The sequence below is a fragment of the Tigriopus californicus genome, chromosome 1, assembly GCF_007210705.1.
Source record: "Tigriopus californicus strain San Diego chromosome 1, Tcal_SD_v2.1, whole genome shotgun sequence".
NCBI lineage: Eukaryota > Metazoa > Arthropoda > Copepoda > Harpacticoida > Harpacticidae > Tigriopus > Tigriopus californicus.
In genome coordinates this window covers 9,582,933-9,602,136 of record NC_081440.1, presented here as the reverse complement: position 1 = coordinate 9,602,136, position 19,204 = coordinate 9,582,933, and the positions used below count along the sequence as shown (strand labels likewise).

Sequence of the window (19,204 nt, the reverse complement as noted above, 5' to 3'; positions counted from 1 at the left end):
GACCAGCTCTTTGAAAGCACGTTTATACCCTAGGTGATCTTAGTCAGCTCGTTTTGGAATCCTTATCAGGAGCTCCTCCTTCCTCATTCAGTTCGATGTATTTCTCTAGGCTCTGAGAATTCATGAGACCCAACATGATCTATGACCTTTTTAATCAAATTTCGGCCACTTCAATTTTGGACAGATTTTCTTTCCAGTTTGCCGGAAAACTAAATATTCAGCAATCATCTTCAATGGGAAAAATAATTACTCATTGAAAAAGTAATGGGATTAGAGGACGAAAATATAGTGATATAGTGTATTGAATCCCTAACGTTGTTGACTTTTGTGCAAACTCACGTGTAATGTTGTATATGAAGATTCCACAGTTTCATGAAGTCCTTTTCTCCATCATTGACATCCGAGAACTCGTCGATCATGCGGCAAATTTTGGTCATCAACCAAGGTGGGTCAACTCGGTCTTCGGTCGAATCCGTTAAAATAGCATGCGGGGGCATGGGTAGATTTGATGTTGAGTAATGATATAACCTGTGTCAAAACGAGGAATAAAAAAAAGTGTGCATTTCGAGCTTGCTCAGTGCCCACATCATCCTGATTCAAATCTAATTTAAGCTCTAATTTTTCTTTCCCAGCTTTACCTATTGTGACCAGTGACAAAGGGTCTTTGGCCATCGTACGGTCCGTTTTCTCCATCAATTTCCAGGAACTCCGAGAGACTTGTATTCGATCTCTTGGGCTTACATACAATCACGTTGGTGATGGAAGTCCTCTGAACCGGCCCATATCTCGAGAAAGCGAATCCCGGCGGTTGCGTGATCAGATCATGTGGATTACCCACATACGTGGAATCGTAGAGCTCGCTCACAGACACGTCGATCCTTGCTCCTTCCTCAATTGGCTATATACACACACACAGACATGCATGCAAGTACCACGGGCAGTTGGGAGTCGTTGGTAAGGGAGCAGTGCGAAAGAGGGAGAGAGAAAAAAAATAGATGGGATGAAAAGCAGGTAGGATATCATCTCTGGGCTTCTTCATCATGTTCATCAATACCACCCATCTCATCCCAGCAAGGTACTTCAGCTAAGGCTTAGTTGGGGAACGGCTAGAAAGAATGGACAAGTGGTCCCTGGGACAAATGAACTTTAGAGAGGAATGCTGCTCCTCCACCTTCGACGTACCTAACAACCCACGTCTCGCGTCCACATTCAAAAGGCGAAAGGTATCCCTGAAATGCCACACACGAGTAATGCGAACAACCGTCCATACGACCGACCGACCGACCGACCGACCAACCAACCAACCAACTATTCACTACTTCTTACTATGAGCCCTTATCAAAACCATGGAAGGGACAGCATTACACGTGCCAGTCGTCCCATTGAAGAAAGAGGGAGAGAGAGAGCAGCATGAAATATTCAAAGATTCTGCCTTTGTTTGACACGCACAATTGGAGTTTTCCACCAAGATGGCAGACAAACCAAGGATAGGAATAAGCACATGCACAACGCGTATGGGTTTATCGTTCTCTCGCTCTCTCTCCTCTAGTTCGGGGGAACGGACAGATGGATGGCAAGCAAAAGGTAACTAAATACGTAGAAGTAACAATACGACTTGGAGTGATCAACTTTATGGATGATGTCCCTCTTTCAACAAAAGCGGTTTGTCATTTTTAGTAATCGACGCGCTGCTCAGAATTATCCATATCATGCCTGACATCAAGTGCGCAAAATGCATAAACAGTTTAATGCATTAAAAATTTCAGCTTTTGAAGCCAAAAAGGATGAATTTGTTCTTTCAAAAGAAAGGGTTGGATGTCCATTGGTCAAGGCATTTCATCCTAAATCTCAAGATCCAGGCACCTGACTTTCACTTACAGGACGAGAGTAACTCCCAACTGTTAAAAGCAGCAGCTTCACCTACATTTATTGTTACCTTCGTTTGAAATATCTAATTGGCCATGAAGTGGGTGATACTATACTGGTAGGCCTAAAAACTCTTCACAATTGCAGGCTGTTTATCAAGATCCACATTAACCTACACACACTTTTCAAACCCACTTGCGTAATGTCTTAAAAGTCTCTCTGAAACTTAGCCACTTTAATTCCCCCGGCGGATGTACGGTACAGCAGCCCCCCCCCCATCTAACTCCAAAGATAATTTAAAAAGTCGTTTTGAGCCAAACACTCGAACCGTGTTAAGATTTTGGTCTCATGATCAATTGCAAAAACTCTAATGAAAGCTACATCTGGACAAGAATTAGGTACGAAAAAGACACCCATAGTTTGTCCATCGACAATTTCGGAGGCAGTTCACCACACCAATGTGAGGTAATGAGCTCAGCATTGTCAAGAAGTGTGCTTGGGGCAGTAATCATGCCCTACAACTGTAAATAAAATCACGTCATTTGGGCCCACGCTACAACATTCTGTGTTAAGACGAGGCTAACACCAATAACACACTCCACTCCTGAAGCAGAGTTGTTTCCTTTTGAATTACACGGGGCTAGGGCTGCAACCAAAAGAACGACGGCGACAGCCGTCATCATCATCATCATCATCATCATCATCATCATCATCCTCTTCTTCTTCTGGTCCCTCTTCATCGTCATCATTCTGCTTCTTTCATACCGCAAGCCGATTTCCGACTCAGGTAAAAGTCGGGTAATCAGTGCCATGGGCACACAGGAAATGAATTCTCACAAGAAGCATGGGAGAAAGACCCAAATGTATGGACTGGCAACAACTCATTTGTCTTGGGCCCGCTCAGTGAGCCCTCATAGTGGAAAGAAACCAACAGAACGGATAGCTCCTTCACCTGCTTCTTCCTCTTCTTCTTCTTCTCCTCCTAGTATAGTGTTCGTATAGTGGTACTTCTTCTGTCAATGAAGCTCGCTCGATCGTCATGCAGGGGAAACACACGGGAGAGTCCCAGGCGCCACGTGAAGGCGGGAAACAAGGAAGAGGAGGAAATTGTTTCCAAATCTTGGACACAACCACTCACTCATTCGCTACCTGTTTTCCCCCCATGTTAACTTGCCCACCTTGCCCAGTAAAAACAACAATAACAACAACAACAACTAGTACTACTACTACTCAACTACTACGTACTCCAATCACCAAGTACTGGAGTCCCCACGACAATCAGAATGGTTGGTGAGCACGAGTTGAGTCGACGTCCAAGTTGGAAAGAAACAAAATCGGTTTCCTGGCAGGCTCCCCTTACCCTATAGAACGAACAAGAATGAGGACGACGTATTCCACTATTCATTGACTTGGTTCTTGGTGGGTGCTGTCGTTGGTGCTGGAGATGGTAGTGTTCTGCCGAAAATCTCAAATAGGTTACATGCTATGATGAACATGCAAGGAGGAGAAAGAGGCGTTTTTGAATGAAGAACCTACAACCAACTTGTCTCCACGCTACCTACCTATCTCCTCGCACTTAGGTACTCTCAGAACTAGAAGCCGCGACGAGAATGTACCAAACAAATTCACAGCCCGCATATGTACGTTTGTACCGTACGCACGTACGTATGTACATCCGAGCCTACTTATATCACTATAACCTAGATGTACTTGAAAATCGGGAAACAAGCAGGAAGGGGAGGCCCAACTCTACTCCGTGTACAACCAGGTTGTCATCTCACTACTTTCTAATTGGAAAATGATATTCCCTCATTAGCACAGCATTATTATCCGTGATTGAGCGTGAACGTTCGACTGCCACAGAAAAGTGAGCAATTTCAAAATCCATGACAGCATTTTTCACACTCGTTGACAAGACAAGACAGTTCCAACCCGTGTGGTCGCTGGTTGCTTGGTTGGTTGGTCGGTCGGTCCGAGGCTCATCGGCCCTCGGGCAGCAATCATTCACATGCTATTTGAGCCAAAATTACCCTGCCTTGTTTCAGTCAATCCTCCCTCCTCCCCTTTCCTTAGCAAGCTTATCGATAAATGTACCACGATATCTTTGACAGACACACCATCATCTAGGAATGATTGCTTTGGTGCAGTGATTCATTTTGAGGCTCGTCATTGTCCTTCTTCAGCAGCCAGAATGAATTGCCGATCTATCGTGAATGCTACCACGAACAACTCTCCCAACAATATCTAACCTTGCTTTATGTGCATGCATGGACTGTATGTAAGTTGAGCGAGTGGTGGTTCAAGCTCGCGGTGAATAAGTGATTGGGCGGTTTTGTCACTCTTGTTGTGTACCAACGGTCTGTACCAAATTGGAGAATAAACGAAATCGATTTTGGGGGATTTACCTCATCCACATGTGATGAGGAGGGCCGCGTGAACGGCTGAGACGAGAAAGAGAGGAAAAGAACGAAGGACAGAAAGAGATACCTAAATATTTGATGATGGTCTTCCTCTCTCCCTTCGCCTCCCAAGTCTCTTTATCTTATTTGGCCCATTGAATATCAACCAGGATGACATCAAAATACCATTTGAGAGAAGGGAAACTTCGAATAGGCTGATGACGTACGAGAGACAAAGAGAGACCAAAGGAACAGAGAGAAGGAGAGAGGCGGAAGAGCAAGGGAGGAGTCCTGATAATGTAGTTAAAGGTCGCCACCAACTGTGTGTCTGAGAATGCACCAGGATCCTGTTTTTTATTATGAACATGGCGTTCAAATGGATTATCACTCACTAATTGCATCGATCAACAATCAAGGTCGGTGAACTTGAACCTATCCATTAGCCACAACCTCGGGTAACTAGTTAGTGGGCTATCGACCGGTACAGTAGATTGGCTCCTTCAAACTACAAACGGGCGAATAAAAGCAAAAAGAACAGGAGGGGAGAGGAAACTGCATTGATCCTAGCAACCAAGCCATTGAGAGCACTAGTGTTGAACCGACCCTCTCTGGTGAGGTTTTGCGTCTTATGTGCAACAAGCCTTGGAATCATTGAGTAGTTCAATAGTATATTATGACTGTGCTTCTGATTTGTTCTGATCTTCTCGTATTCAAATTTGCTTGAGAGAGCTCCCTCCCATTGGCCGTGGTCACAATTCATGTGAAATGTTCAGACGGTGTCAAATAGCAACCTCGACGACAAGCTTCCAAGGAGCTTTTATTTCTCCAGTCCACGCCTTTTCAGCTCTTACATATCTAGTCACCCACTCACCCACACACTCACTCACCTACCTACCTACCTGTCATCTACTCTCTTTATTTCAACGCATGTGCTTTTACTAAGGCTACATTTCTAACGGCGCTCAGATTGTGGAAAATGGCAAGAACAGGCAACACCTTATTTGCAAAATGCCTAATGATAGACCGAAAAGCTCTTCTTAGACAACCCAAGAATCAAATTTCAAAGATTGGCTTTCTCTCTCAAATAATGATGATCTAACATATAATTGATCGTAATATACTCCAGACATAAGCTTCAAGCATACTCAATTCTGTTTACATTCTGAAATACGTTCGCAAAATTTCTACTTTAGATTTAAATCTAAAATTCAATTTGTATGCAGGTGCTTTCTCATTTTTGCTCCATCCGTGTCATAAATCAACCGATGATACCCTGCCTAGAGCAATACGACGAGAGTGCTGTTACAGCTCCAACAAATACTACTAACACTACTAATATTGCTGCTGCTGCTGCTGCTACTGCATGTTAAGTTAGTGCCATCAACAGACTGAAATCTAAAACCCTGGAGCAACAACAGACTCGAGCTTCCGGGTGATGGGATAATAGATCGACATCTTGTTTAAAGAAAATATATACGAATAGATACAATGAGATGGCTTACCACGTAGGTGAATAAAAACCTTGGATGGGAAAGCTTGAGATGCTTGAGGAGAGCGTATAATTCCAAACAATTCAGAGAGCACCAAGGACAATGGAGATCTTCTCGGGCTTCGGTTTGTTGACGTGAATTGTTGTTGTACAAGAACTGATAAACAATGCGAGGTGGTTTTTCCAATGGGGTGCGTTTATGTGTTTGTCTGGGTCCACGGTTGGTGCGTGTACGATCTTTAGATCTAATCGATGCGAGATCAGATGTGTTATCTCTGGGCATTAGAGGTCTCGGTCTTTCGACCATTGAACCAGCAGGTTCACAACTCCAAGAGAGCCGAAATTTGATGGTGGGAGAATAGGTAAAGGCTTCAAATTGATGCGCAATCACCTGGGGAGAGAGCGAGAAGAAAAAATATTACACTTTCAAATTCGTGCCCCACAATTGATAGTTCTACCCAAAGCCAGTACAATCGCGGAGAACGTAAAATATGCATCGGAAAATATTCTACTTTTAGGTCGTGTTTGCGGCGTTTGGTCATTTTCAGGCCACCAAATCAGTATCTTAAAAATACGTAGTTAGACATTAAAGCCAGAAAAGGTGCCATTTCAGAAATTACTTAGCAGCAGATCTAAGAAATGACCTATTGATACAACATAAGTTCCATACTAGATTTGTGCATCGGATCTGACAGGATCTTTGATCCGAAATGAATTTTTGGAATCCGAATACGAAAATTCCATATTAGCACCTTTTTACAACTCTAATGATTATATTTGTTACTATACACAGGTGAATGAGTGTAGGATCCACGGTGATCGCGTGATTGGGTATACTCACTCGGTCCTTTTTGTCCATGCCAATCGTTTCCCAAGACGAATTGTTCTTCTTGGGGGAAATGTTTTCAGAGGCAGAATCCGTTTCTGAGAGAATCACTTCATATTCGCCTTCGGTTAGCAAGCATCGGGAATGTTTGTCGTATACAACTAACTCTGAGTACAAGATCTTTCCTGAATCTGTGGAGCCCCGTAACAGTTTCCTCCGCTTACACGAGGGTTCAAGATTCTCCTCTCCATTTTGGTTTGAGCCATTGTTCGTCATCTAAATTGCAAAGGAAGACTTCATAACTGCAGACCAAAAATAGCCTAAAATGGGGCAGGCCAAACCGTGGTAGCAATCTTAAACGCACCTGTGTGAATGGTGACTGGTGAACCCGGACAAGCAACGAGTACGATTTGGTTTGATGGCCATTAAAGAGACTAAAGGATTCGGAGGGAATGGAGAGAGCGGGCGCTTTGCTAGGAGGGTGGTCCTCGGAGGGATTCACCGGGATTTCACTCGTGCCAAGAGACACTTCAACCACAGGCGATGCAGACTCTTTCCGCTTTTTGTGTGCCATTTTGAGCAGAATCAACTCCACGCCCACACGCTCCATGGGCCTTTCTCCTGGGGTAAAAACAACACATTAACAACAATAGCGATATCTTTTTCTTTTTTCTTTTTGGTTTGGTGAAAAACCAAACCAAACCAAAAAAAGTGTCAACAGTTGGTTAGTCGCACATGATGCTGGCTTTTATGCCACCTACTTCTTTTATCGTAGAATCCCAGGAAGGTGAGGGTCATGAAGGCTTTGGGCTCGGTGGCATTTTGAGTGGTTTTCATTTTCCGCTCCAACAAAGTGTCCACTTTGAAGTGTTTCCGCGATCCATTCGAGCGTGACTGACGACCTTTCATGAAAGTTAGAGTTCGGTTTAAGAAGATGGGCTGAAATGTAAGACACAAAAGTAAGCTATGACGCGATTCAACCGGCAACTTGGGACTCAATCAACTGACCGACAAAATGTTCCTCGTCCGGAGGTACCGATAGATTTGAGTGGGTTCTGAAATGGAACAACAAAGTGTAAGCAATGGCTGAGAGAGTTCTTGGAAAGGGTGACAAATTTGGAGATCATGGCGAGAGCCATCTGGTCGAGGTTATTGATCAGTCAGCTCGGCCTTCTCAACATCTTTTGAGTCATTATCAAACCTCTTAATGACAATTGTCGATGTAATCATTTGGGCCTGACTATTCATACCCTAATCCTCGTCCGATGGAGATGAACCATTCATCTTGACAAAACCTAATACCATTGAGATATGAAGGCCATGTAGACTTCGTGGCTCCAGGCTTTACTTCCATAAGGGGCAGGAAAACCTCTCAAAGTATTTTTTATCCAAAGGCCCTTATTTTCAGTATTAATTATATAATACTAATGTAGAACCAGATCGTGCCTAGTCAGGTTCTTTAGGCCCCTGTTCGCCATGGTCTCGGATACACTGGAGAGACAAATATGAAGGCCTTGAACCCCTCCATATGAATCTATTTTTTCCTTATTGATTACTATGTGGGACAGGCTCAAGCCTCGTTCCAATTGGTTCCAGATATTGGAACTACACTTGCCCTTGATAGGGGAAGGCATGTTTTAGCTCGAGTATGGGACATAATTTCAGGGCATTGGTCATACATATATCTATATTATGTAGTGGCGTAGATGAATCAGACTACGGCTCAATCTTCGTGATATTATATCCTCCACAAATTAAAGAAATCCGACATGGCCATACATGTCCTTTATGAACCTGAAAAAACCGTAGCCTGACGATGGGCCTGGGCGTGCGCAAACCGAGGGGCAATCATACTCACTTTCGAAGGCCTGAAGAAAGAGCTCATGGTTAGCTTGAAGCTCCTCCAGGGGCGTACCCCCACCCCCACCGCCACTTCCGCTCCCCGATTGACCCATTTGAGCATTCTTTAGTCCGTTCATTTCGTGGCCGTGGCCGAGGGTGTGGCCATGGCCCGTAGGGGCCATACTCGGCTCAAACCCTACTATGAACGAGCCTTGAGCGGAGCTTGAGCGGAGCTTGAGCAGGCTGGGGGTGGGTGAGCCCAGTCCAGCACAGCGATCCTCCTCTGCTGACCTATGGGTCAAACGCTACCCCAGGGGTCGAGGGGCTGGCCTGACTAGTCAGACCAGCCAGCCACTAGTTGCACAGGGTCGAGCCAGTTGCCCGAAGATGGGCTGGAGGAAAGGGTCAAAGGAGGAACGGGTTGAGGCGGGTTGAGCCGTGTCCGCCAATGCCCACTTTCAAGGACTGAGACGAGCCTGGCACACTTTAGTCGCGGTACTTAGAGGGCGCCACCCTACGGTTTGTCATCAGGTTAGCCCGTCCCATCCAATCTTTGAGACCAAAAACATGATTTGTGACTATTTACAACGAGTAAAATAACCTAATCATTCTCAAATGGATCGTTCATCCGAATAGATTGTTCATGCTTTGTCTGCAAACTTGTCGGCAGGAAGTTTGTCCGAAGTACTGGCTCCTGGCATGCAAATTTGGCAAGCCTAATTTTGACTTGCAGGGTTTTTGTCAATATGTTGTTGTTTGTTAAGACAGGCGTTATTTGTACTGAAGATGATGTCAGAGACAATGAAAGGCAAAATATGTGAAGTATCTTTTTTTCGGAGAGAAAACGTCAACTACGGTCTTAAAACTATCTAGACATCACAATGCAATCTTCTGGATGCCATTGAAAGTAATTTGAGCTGTTTGAGGGCCCCAACCCTCGGGTTTATTTTCTTCCATCACGAAGTAAACTTACTACTTAACCTTGTTTCGAACCCCCAAGAGTGGCAGACAAGGCTGGAAACCTACCAAAGAAAGGGTGACAAAGTACTCGTAGTAAACATATTTCTGGCCTCGTAACGGCAGTGGTGGAAATAACTCAGGATTAAATCATCAAAAACCTAGAAGATTTAGCTCTCCTGCATGCCAGAACAGATTAATGTACAGATTGCCACTTTTGCATGAAAGTAGTTTGCACAAATCAAAAAAGGTATCCTGTCGGCTAACGTCCAATACCATTAGACTATATTTGTTGTCCGAATCTTGAACAGACAAGCTCGAGCGAATGTATGATATTGATGAATATTTGTGAAGGTAGCCATTCAGGTTATGGTATAACTCAACAAATTAAGTCTTTTTCTAAAACTAACCTATACAGATAAGAAATAAATGGCAAACGATAAGCATAATAGGCCCTATATTTCTGAAAGGTTAGCTCCAAAATTTATTAATGTTAAGTTCAATCCCTTTGGGGACGGGTATGGAAACTGTGAATTAGCACATTGTTAGTGTATTATTTGATACTTCGTTCATTTTTCTCCATGCCTTAGCATTATCAGACCCGAAAGTAGAGTTCAGTTTATCTAAAAATCATAAGAAACAGTTTCTGGCGTAGGTTAATCGATGAACTTGGACAAATGACCAATATTCCCTATTAACGGCGAAATAAACTAGAAAACTCGGAGGGAAGCAACTAAGCCCCGTTTTGGGCCTAGAATTTCCTTTGCTAGATTTCTGCTCCTCAACTCATTCCCTGAAATGCCCGATGGTGCTGCCATTCTTTGGCCACCCTGCCTTGTGGTGGCGGCTTTCTTGAATTCCTGACAGCCGACAGTCGCCGCAAGTCCCCTCAGGTCAAGGTTCCAGCCAGTGATGCTTGTTGATGGGTAGTCAGCTGTGTCATTTCTGGGGTCATTGTGATAGGCAACGGAAATAAAGGTCTCGCCATGGTACTATTAAGCAAATTTCCTTTTATTCGGAATAAATTGTCAAAAAGCCTTTGCGAACAGAAAGGACATTCAATTTCGCGAATTAAAACAACGAATACTAGACTTATCTTGACCACCTAAGAACATGGAAATACTATTATATTGTTAGCTATCAAAAGAGGGCAGAAGTAGTTGAAGTTTTCCCACAGAAAATATTTCTACAAATAATCTGACGCTTAAGCCGGAAAAAACTGTATTCGGGACTTATTGTTAAAATGCCACTTTTTCTCAATGTTGGCCATAAAAAGCGCTTTCAAGAACCAACCACATTTATTTTAGTTCAAGGGAAAAAGTCTGTTACTTTCCAAAGATAGAACATCAACAAAAAATTGAAGCAAGATTCCAAATTCTATGAATTGTATTGATTCTGAAATTTAGATAGAAGTTCCAAACAAACCCGTAGAGGTTCTTCCGTGGGTATGATTTTTGCGTTGGAAGTTTTAGGCAATGTATCCGAAATAAGGATGTGAAAAAGCAATGAATTAGGATACATCGTGCCCAGGTGATCCGCACATTTCTTCATTTTGATCCCATTTCTTGATTCGGTTTTGCTACAGGCTCTATTTGAATCATCGTAAGATGGAGACAAAATTTGGCAACCCTGGATGGGGGTGCGTTGTATGGTGGGTTGTTGACATTGTGAGAGGCATTGAGCGACATTCAGGAGGGTTAATGTGTTGGCGAACTACCTCGAACTATCGACAGATCAAAGTATCTATCATCAGCGGTGATCATTCGATCATTCATTCCTTCGTTCCACCCACCGATTGGGCCCCTTCTCGCCAGCAGTGTCTCCGTTGGCTTAGTCAGAGCTGCCCAATTGGGTCCATCCACCCATCCACCCATCAACCCATCAACCCATCAACCCATTCATTGGCCTGAGCCGTCTGTCCTTCGCTGCATCGCAATCCGCGTCCAACTCATCGCTTACCCCCGTGACCCCGCCGTGAGCGAGCGAGGCCAATCATGTCCATCGAAATCGAATCCGCGGAGTAAGTTACTGCCTGCCATTCTCTCCACTTTCTCTCTCTCTGTCCCCTGGGTTCCAGTTTCCGATTGCCCATTGACACCCCCCCACCCCACCCCCCTGTTGTAATTGCCTTAGTATTGGGACGGCTATGTGGGCTCAAGGCCGGATAGGAGCGCAATTGTTAAGCCGCTTCGTCGGGCTCCAGCGTCCCATGGGACTCATGTCCTGGGACGGGTCTCGTCGAGGTCGAGCTACGTTAATCTCGGGTCAGATGGTGGCTGATCAGATACTCCACGGCCTGAAAGACAAAATTCAACGCCTTGAAACCATCGGGATCCAACCGTGTTTGGTGCCCGTAGTAGTGGGTCAAGATCCGGTCAGTCAGATCTATTTGCGGAAAAAGTTGGAAGCGGCTCGGGCAATCGGGCTCCGGATGCGGATTCAGCACGTGCCGGCCGAAGTGTCATCGGCCGAACTCATGGCTTTACTTGATCATTTGAACCGCGACGAACATGTCCACGGCATCATCGTTCAATTACCCTTACCCTCCGCGTTGAATGCGATCGACATCGGCAACGCCATTCAACCGGCCAAAGACGTGGACGGGTTTACCCAACAGAACTTGGGCGCTCTCGTCCAATCCTCGGAGGTGGCTCGCCTGAGCATTCTCAACCATATTCCGTGCACCGCCACCGCTGTCAAAAAGATCCTAGAGATCGGATTAGCGGGTCACGATTGGACAGGTCAACGCGCGGTGGTGATCGGTCGCTCACTCAACGTGGGTTTACCCATTGCGTTGGTGCTCGAGAGTGATCGTCAAAACGGAGGCTTCGATATGACCACCACCATTTGCCACCGAAACACCGTCGATTTGGGCGCTTCCACGCGACATGCCGATGTACTCGTGACGGCCACCGGTGTGCCTAACCTAATCCGGCCCGAAATGGTCAAGCCCGGCGCGGTGGTGATTGATGTTGGATTGAACCGGATCAAACTATCGGACCGCGTTAAGCTCGTTGGTGATTGTCACCCGGGTGTCTGGGATGTGGCCGGTTATATGACACCCGTGCCCGGGGGGGTGGGACCCTGCACTGTGGCTAGTCTAATGTATAACTCCGTGTTAGCCGCAAATCGCACAGCCATCAGGCTTTCGGTTTGATTTGCACCCTTTAATCCGCCAGTTCATCCGTTTTATCTTCGCATACTGAACTCGAATAAACACGCGTTCTCGCTCGCTCACTCCAAATCAACTTGAATACGCTTTATTTTGCACCGCCTTACTTCATGACTACATTGCCCCCCTCGCTTTGATTCGAATCAATGGTATCTATATTTTTAGCGTGGTTCGATTAATCCAACAATACCTTAAAGAGAACAACCTCCATCGAACCCTCCACACACTTCAAGAGGAAACGTCAATATCATTGAATACAGTGGAATCCCAGGATGCCTTTATTGCCGATATCAACAACGGTCATTGGGACACGGTCCTAAAGGCCATTCAAACGCTCAAACTCCCGGACAAGAAACTTATTAATCTGTACGAGCAGATTGTAATTGAGCTTATCGAACTTCGGGAGTTGGGAGCGGCTCGGTCTTTGTTGCGCCAAACAGACCCCATGATTGTGATGAAACAAAACGAGCCAGAACGTTACGTTCATCTAGGTAAGAGAACTGACCCAACAAAGCTTGTTGGTCAATTTTGGTCGAGCTTAGTCAAACTTAATGATGTTAGTCAAACTTATAATTTTTCCAAGCATGTTACATACACGATTTTTGAGATTACAGTGATGGCGCTCATCATTTAAAATGGATGAAGATGTGTGCATGTTTTTCTTAGCCACATACGATTCATTTTCAAGGTGCTTGATAAAGATTGAACACGAAAACAACCGACTTGCTCAATCTTGATTCAGAGCTGATGCTTTAACCTTTGATAGAGAAGATACATTTCTGTGTTGATGCTCGTATGTTAAAATGAGCAGACCAGATGTTGCTTATCGCGATTTGAAATTCTCAGATTGTAATTCATGGATTCATGAATTTGAATGTAATTCAAATGCAAACCCTTCTGGGATTGTTGGAGGAATAGTTTTTGAAATCAAAGTTTTACATTGAAGCATTTTCAATTTGTGAAACAATGCAGTTATGATTTAGGCATCTTGGAATCCGTTTTTCTTACATTTTGAAGTTTCTCTCTCCTAAAATCAGGGTAAACTATTGGTGGCGCTGATTTTTATGCTAAGGACATTGTTTGCTGCTCATTAGAAGTTGGTATATCAGTATCGTCGAAGTTTTTTTTTTTCGATTTTCGATAACGTCAAAGAGGCCACTACGCACTTGAACAATTTGTTCAAATTTCAACGAGCAAACAGAACCCATTCTCTACTCGACAAGGCACGTACAAAAAGATATCGAAGTGCAATCATGCTTTCAAAGTGTTCTTTAGTAATGTATGAGGATTTCAGTCTCTTGAATTTCACAGCTTGTCGCAATGCCTCGTCTAACGGGACTAATATTTTTGTGTACATAATACTACATATGGGAGCTTACGCTGTCATGTGGTACGACGTAAATGTTGTCAAATCGGTTCATTTACAAATCTTCATGGACTATCAGACAAGTACAAAATCGGGATCTTGAGGAGTTTTAGTTTTTAAGAACAAGGAGCACAAAAGGGAAAAAAAAGAAAACCCAATTATTTGAGGACCATGCCAAATTGTGTAACGTAATGTAATTTTCTTGAATTATTACTATCTCCTAGTGACATTTTGCTGTGGGGGGGCGGAAACATTTTTCTAAATAATCGAGGAGGGCGTAATTATTTTGAGAAATCTCCCAACTTTGCCGCGGATGAAAGCTTGGCGACAATCAAATTATCGCAGTCTTTGCTCATCCTGTTGAGACTTCCTGCCGTTGCAAAAATTATCGCTTACTCGGAATTTAAATACTGGACGATACAAAATGGAGCCGATGTGAATGAATTTTGGCTTCTAACTCAAACAATTATATCAATGACTGAAAGATATTGGCTAGTAGTCTCCGTGGAATGTAGCCAATTGTCTGGATTTTGAATAGTTCATGTGTTACTTTCCTTCTAGAAAACCTCCTGGCACGGTCCTACTTTGACCCCCGCGAAGCCTATCCTGAAGGAGGTACGAAAGAGAGACGTCGCGCAGCCATCGCTCAATCCTTGGCGGGAGAAGTGTCGGTGGTGCCACCTTCCAGATTACTGGCTCTCTTGGGTCAGGCCTTGAAATGGCAGCAACACCAAGGATTACTCCCGCCTGGAACGCAGATTGATCTGTTTCGAGGAAAAGCAGCCATGCGTGAGCAAGAAGAAGAGCGATACCCAACTCAAATGGTCAAACAAATCAAATTCGGCTCCAAATCTCACGTGGAATGTGCCACCTTCTCACCCGATGGTCAGTATCTGGTGAGTGGCACCGTGGATGGATTCATCGAAGTATGGAACTTTACCACGGGCAAGATCCGCAAGGATCTAAAGTATCAAGCTCAAGACAACTTCATGATGATGGAAGAAGCCGTCCTTTGCGTGGCATTTTCTCGGGATAGCGAAATGTTGGCCTCTGGCTCAGTGAATGGCCAAATCCGCGTGTGGAAAGTGAGCACGGGTCAGTGTCTCAGAAAAGTGGAAAAGGCTCATGGAAAAGGCATCACATGCCTTCAGTTTTCCAAAGACAATAGTCAGATCTTGAGTGCCTCATTCGACACGACAGTCCGCATTCACGGTTTGAAGTCGGGAAAAACGCTTAAGGAATTCCGAGGTCACTCTTCTTATGTGAACAGTGCCACCTTCACGATTGACGGCCATAACATTGTCAGGTAAGGTAGCAACGGCGACGGTGGTGACGGCGACGACGACGCTGAGGCTGACGACGCTGAGGACGATGAAGCGTTGATTCCTGTCATTTTTTTCCCTTTAATCCAACTCGTTGGTCGGGGCTATTAAGTAGATTGAAACCCAATGGCATTTATTTCTCACCCCTTCTAGTGGCGGTTCAGACGGGGTCGTGAAGATCTGGAATGTTAAGACGACCGAGTGCATGAACACGTTCAAGTCTTTGGGCAGCAACGCGGCTGGGGGCGATATTCATGTCAATAGTGTACATCTTTTACCCAAGAACCCCGACCAAATTGTTGTTTGCAACCGCACCGACACCATTGCCATCATGAATATGTCTGGACAGGTTAGTAAATCTTGAATCGCCAATTTGGGCGAATCGAGCGTCTGAGACTTACTAAATTATGGCAACGCTACGATGCTCATGAGTCTCTTAGTATGGACGACTACCTTCCATTTCAAGCCAAAGTCAAAGCTAGAGGTGAAGCGTAGCTCCAGAAGTGAGGACATCCAATACGCATGGGGAAGTAGCATCATGAGCCATTGTTGAATTCTGTGGTAGACGTGTGTTCAAGTCGACTAGATCGGTGTCAGGTCGAACGAAGTGTCTTCTTGATATGCTAGCTAGAACTTCTTTTGGATGAAGGCGATGACTCATAATTTGAACGAAGACGCCAGAGTGGAGTCGATACTCTCGCCTCATCAGCGAAACATCCAATGTTATTCAACCTTGAGACTTAAAACGTCAAGAGCAATAATCAGGATTACATGCAGGTTGATTCTGAATGAGAGAGCATTCAATCTTTTAATGGATTAACAACATGAATGTTAGTTACACCTCCAGCATTGAAGAAATGTCGTTACCTCGGTCGCTCTTGGTCAGTATGCCTCTAGTGAGGCGAAATCACGCCTGTACTTTTAAATTAATTCTGAAGACCACAACATCATGATTATATGAGTGCAGTTGTGATTTCTATGAGTGAACTTATGGGATGAAAATGCGTTTCATTATCTCTAATGGATTTGATTGGATTTCAATGCATTGCGAGATAATTCTCGAAAAGATGTGTGTTCACGCACAGAACGAGGGTACTATGCATGGGCGTTTTCACCATATTTTGAAGTTGTAATTTTTTTTCCACCAAGTTTGAAACATCTTCAAAACAAGAATCAAAACGGAAATTAAAGAGCAAACTATAAAGTTGTCATCTGAGCCGGAGCACTGTATGCAATTTTATCTTTTCTAAATGCAGTTCGTTGATAAATGGGAATGCTGTGCGCCTAAATCATTCTCAAAACCACTTGACTGAACGATAATTATGAATTCATTCTCTTAAGTTATGGACGGTGTTAGAGGAGTCTTTGTTTCTAGCATTCCTGACTTCTTTCTATTTGCCACGAGAAGGACATTTCAGCCCTCTTACATTATTGTTTGTATTTGGTCCGATTCCAGCACCAGTTTTTTGTTCAACTCCCCGAGTTTCTCAATGGTTTCCCTCCAATGAGGAAAGACTGTCGTCTTGGCGTTCGAATGTTTCGGAGTCAGTCGCTCCGTATGGAATCCAAGCAGTCAATGATTTCAAGATGCAAGAATTCTCTTGTCATATGTTGCTCATTTTCAAATTTCTCCTAATTTAGAGCCTCTTACTTTTTCATCTTCTCCTCCTCTTTCTCCTCCTTTCAATTTCTTGTCGGTGGATGAACGGAAGGAAGCCCTTCAAATTCCCTCAAGAGTACGATAGCATTGGTCATCCGTGTAGGGCCACGAGTCGAGCTTGAACTTGTAGAGAGACACGATGGGACTGATTGTTGGATAAATTTTAAAAAAAATGCATGCCCTTGTCCCACCATCCCTCATCCTCCCATCTTCCACCTCTCCCTCCAACTTGACTCACATCGCCAACATGACGATGGTATTGGTGGTCATGATGGTCACGGCCATCCGGTCTCGCTTGAAGCCTGCCTGCCAGGCTGTTTGATTCTTTCCTTCAAAGAATACTTTCTTTTTTTTCCATCGTTTTTCAAATCATGTTAAAAGCGCGCACATGACAAGTCGATGAAGAGTGAAAAGTCTGCTTTGTTTCTCGGGCCCGTTGAATTTTGTCAAGTGCACAATGTGTGTGTGCATGCGTGATGGTGTGTGTCCGGGCTTAGGTTGATGGGGGAGAGTTGGGCCAACTAACTCTTTCTTCACAAATCGAGCGAGGACACCCAGTTGTATGTATGTATGAAGTTGGTGATGGTCTGACGGTGGTATGGTGTATTTTCTTTCAGATCATCCGATCCTACGCTTCAGGAAAACGTGAGGGAGGCGACTTCGTGGCTTGCGAACTTTCACCACGAGGAGATTGGTTATACTGTGTGGGGGAAGATTTCATCTTGTACTGCTTCTCGGCTGCGTCTGGCAAACTCGAGAGAACACTGAACGTAAGAATGTGACGACAAACGAAAATGCCTGTCTCCTCTCTCTCTTCTCGATCCGGCTACCCACCTATAGTCTTAGTACCTCCACTCTGTACCACCTCTATCCTTCCTGTATTTGCTCTGCAGATCTGCTCATTGAATTGCAAGAGAGTTAATTGCCTATTGTGTTCATTTAGCGCAGATCAGAGGACATGATATTCCCTGTACTCTCCGTTTTTTTCAGGTCCATGAAAAAGATGTCATTGGGATATGCCACCACCCGCATCAAAATCTCATCGGCACATATTCAGAGGACGGCACGCTGAAATTGTGGAAGCCCTAAGGCTCATCTTTGGTCTCACATCCCACTGAATATTTTAAATGTTGCGACGTTTTTCGACGACTCGTGAAAATAAATGATGTGTTAAATTGTCGATTCCTTCTGACATCATTCATTCGCGTTATTAAATTGGTAGGCGTGGCAACAGATAACAGCCAACGACGAAGGCTATTGAACAAGTCCTTCATCGTGTGACACATTAGACAAGTATGAGATACTGTTCTCAGGATATGGGGAATTGGGGATTTCACAGAGCTCATAAGTCTGCCTACCTGCCGGGCATGAATCGGCACGTTCAATTCCGTGATAATCAGCCCCTGGATTAAAAAAAACCTGAGACCTATTGGTGCGATAAGGAACACAGGGCGAGGTGTCCTTGGCAGTGTACTTAAGACTCAACTTAACCCGGTTCAGGTCAATCGCCTGGTTCCTCAACTCCCCTTTGTCACCCGAGGCCCCCGTGCGGCTTGGCTTAATGGAGTGGAGTTAGGATGGGGGGGGGGAGCGCAGACCTCCTTTCGTAACGGCCGTCGCTCGAGAGGGCCTCCCGCATTTCAGGTGTGTCAGCCAGCCGGCCTACTGAGATGAACGTTTCAATGTTAAGCTTGGGCCAATCACAAATGGGTCCGTCAAAGTGCGAGGGGCCGGGATGCCTCACCGCGCCCGCGTTCCCAAAATGTTTCTTCCTTATATGGTCATGTCTTTCGACGTGGATGCTCATTGGTTGAGAGACAAGACTTCCAAAACCGGTAAAAATATCAGAGACATGAGTCCTCTTTCAGCCGGCCAGCCTGTCTTAACGGGAGGAAAGATGAGTCACCAAGCCAGGCTGACTTGAGTGCTGAATGGCGGGTTTTGCCGGTTATGGCTGGATATGGCGCGGTGGGTGAGTGGGTGAATGAAGAGATGCCGCAAAAGGAGAGAAACGAGGAAGGTCGACCCCAACCGTTGGAGGATGGGAGCGAGACCACAGAAAACACCTTCGAGCCACATTGGCGGGGATCTGAATCACATATCGAACCTCAACTTAGGGAAGAACAAAAAGTAAACGGTGAATTGTATTCGAACCAAGGGCTTTATAAGCTTAGCCATAAAGCCGACAACATGCAACAATATCGCTAAGATTACGTCCATTTGATCCACCCTGTATTAGCAAACGGATTTGAATTTATCCTCCACAGTCACCCTCAGTCAACCCAACGCTTTGCCTGACTGTTTT

At 44.7% G+C, this 19,204-nt stretch overlaps 3 protein-coding genes across 3 annotated transcripts; 2 read left to right on the top strand and 1 right to left on the bottom strand.

Annotated features, from left to right (window-relative positions):
• Positions 1 to 339: 339 nt before the first annotated feature.
• Positions 340 to 8,929, bottom strand: LOC131885688 (polycomb protein suz12-B-like; the record flags this gene model as incomplete). The annotated part of the gene is given in 8 exon segments (XM_059233816.1): positions 340 to 528; positions 639 to 898; positions 5,768 to 6,145; positions 6,596 to 6,856; positions 6,945 to 7,201; positions 7,342 to 7,519; positions 7,589 to 7,635; positions 8,439 to 8,929. Coding segments are annotated over 8 exon segments (1,736 nt in total), but the record flags the coding sequence as incomplete, so codon positions are not given.
• Positions 8,930 to 11,010: 2,081 nt separating this feature from the next.
• On the top strand, positions 11,011 to 18,079 carry LOC131885734 (WD40 repeat-containing protein SMU1-like). The gene is made up of 6 exons (XM_059233877.1): positions 11,011 to 11,399; positions 12,717 to 13,042; positions 14,479 to 15,223; positions 15,393 to 15,588; positions 17,517 to 17,669; positions 17,890 to 18,079. Exons 1-6 carry the CDS (start codon positions 11,374 to 11,376, stop codon positions 17,986 to 17,988), a joined length of 1,545 nt encoding a protein of 514 aa, XP_059089860.1. The 5' UTR covers positions 11,011 to 11,373; the 3' UTR covers positions 17,989 to 18,079.
• On the top strand, positions 11,499 to 12,662 carry LOC131885800 (bifunctional protein FolD-like). The gene has a single exon (XM_059233972.1). It carries the CDS (start codon positions 11,526 to 11,528, stop codon positions 12,534 to 12,536), a length of 1,011 nt encoding a protein of 336 aa, XP_059089955.1. The 5' UTR covers positions 11,499 to 11,525; the 3' UTR covers positions 12,537 to 12,662.
• Positions 18,080 to 19,204: the final 1,125 nt, after the last annotated feature.

Excerpts from the sequence above, each read along its gene's own strand:
- LOC131885734 (XM_059233877.1), top strand. The coding sequence starts at position 11,374 with ATGTCCATCGAAATCGAATCCGCGGA. Across the intron at positions 11,400-12,716 it reads ATCGAAATCGAATCCGCGGA|CGTGGTTCGATTAATCCAAC; the intron begins GTAAGTTACTGC and ends CTATATTTTTAG. Across the intron at positions 15,589-17,516 it reads TCATGAATATGTCTGGACAG|ATCATCCGATCCTACGCTTC; the intron begins GTTAGTAAATCT and ends ATTTTCTTTCAG.
- LOC131885800 (XM_059233972.1), top strand. The coding sequence starts at position 11,526 with ATGTGGGCTCAAGGCCGGATAGGAGCGCAATTGTTAAGCCGCTTCGTC.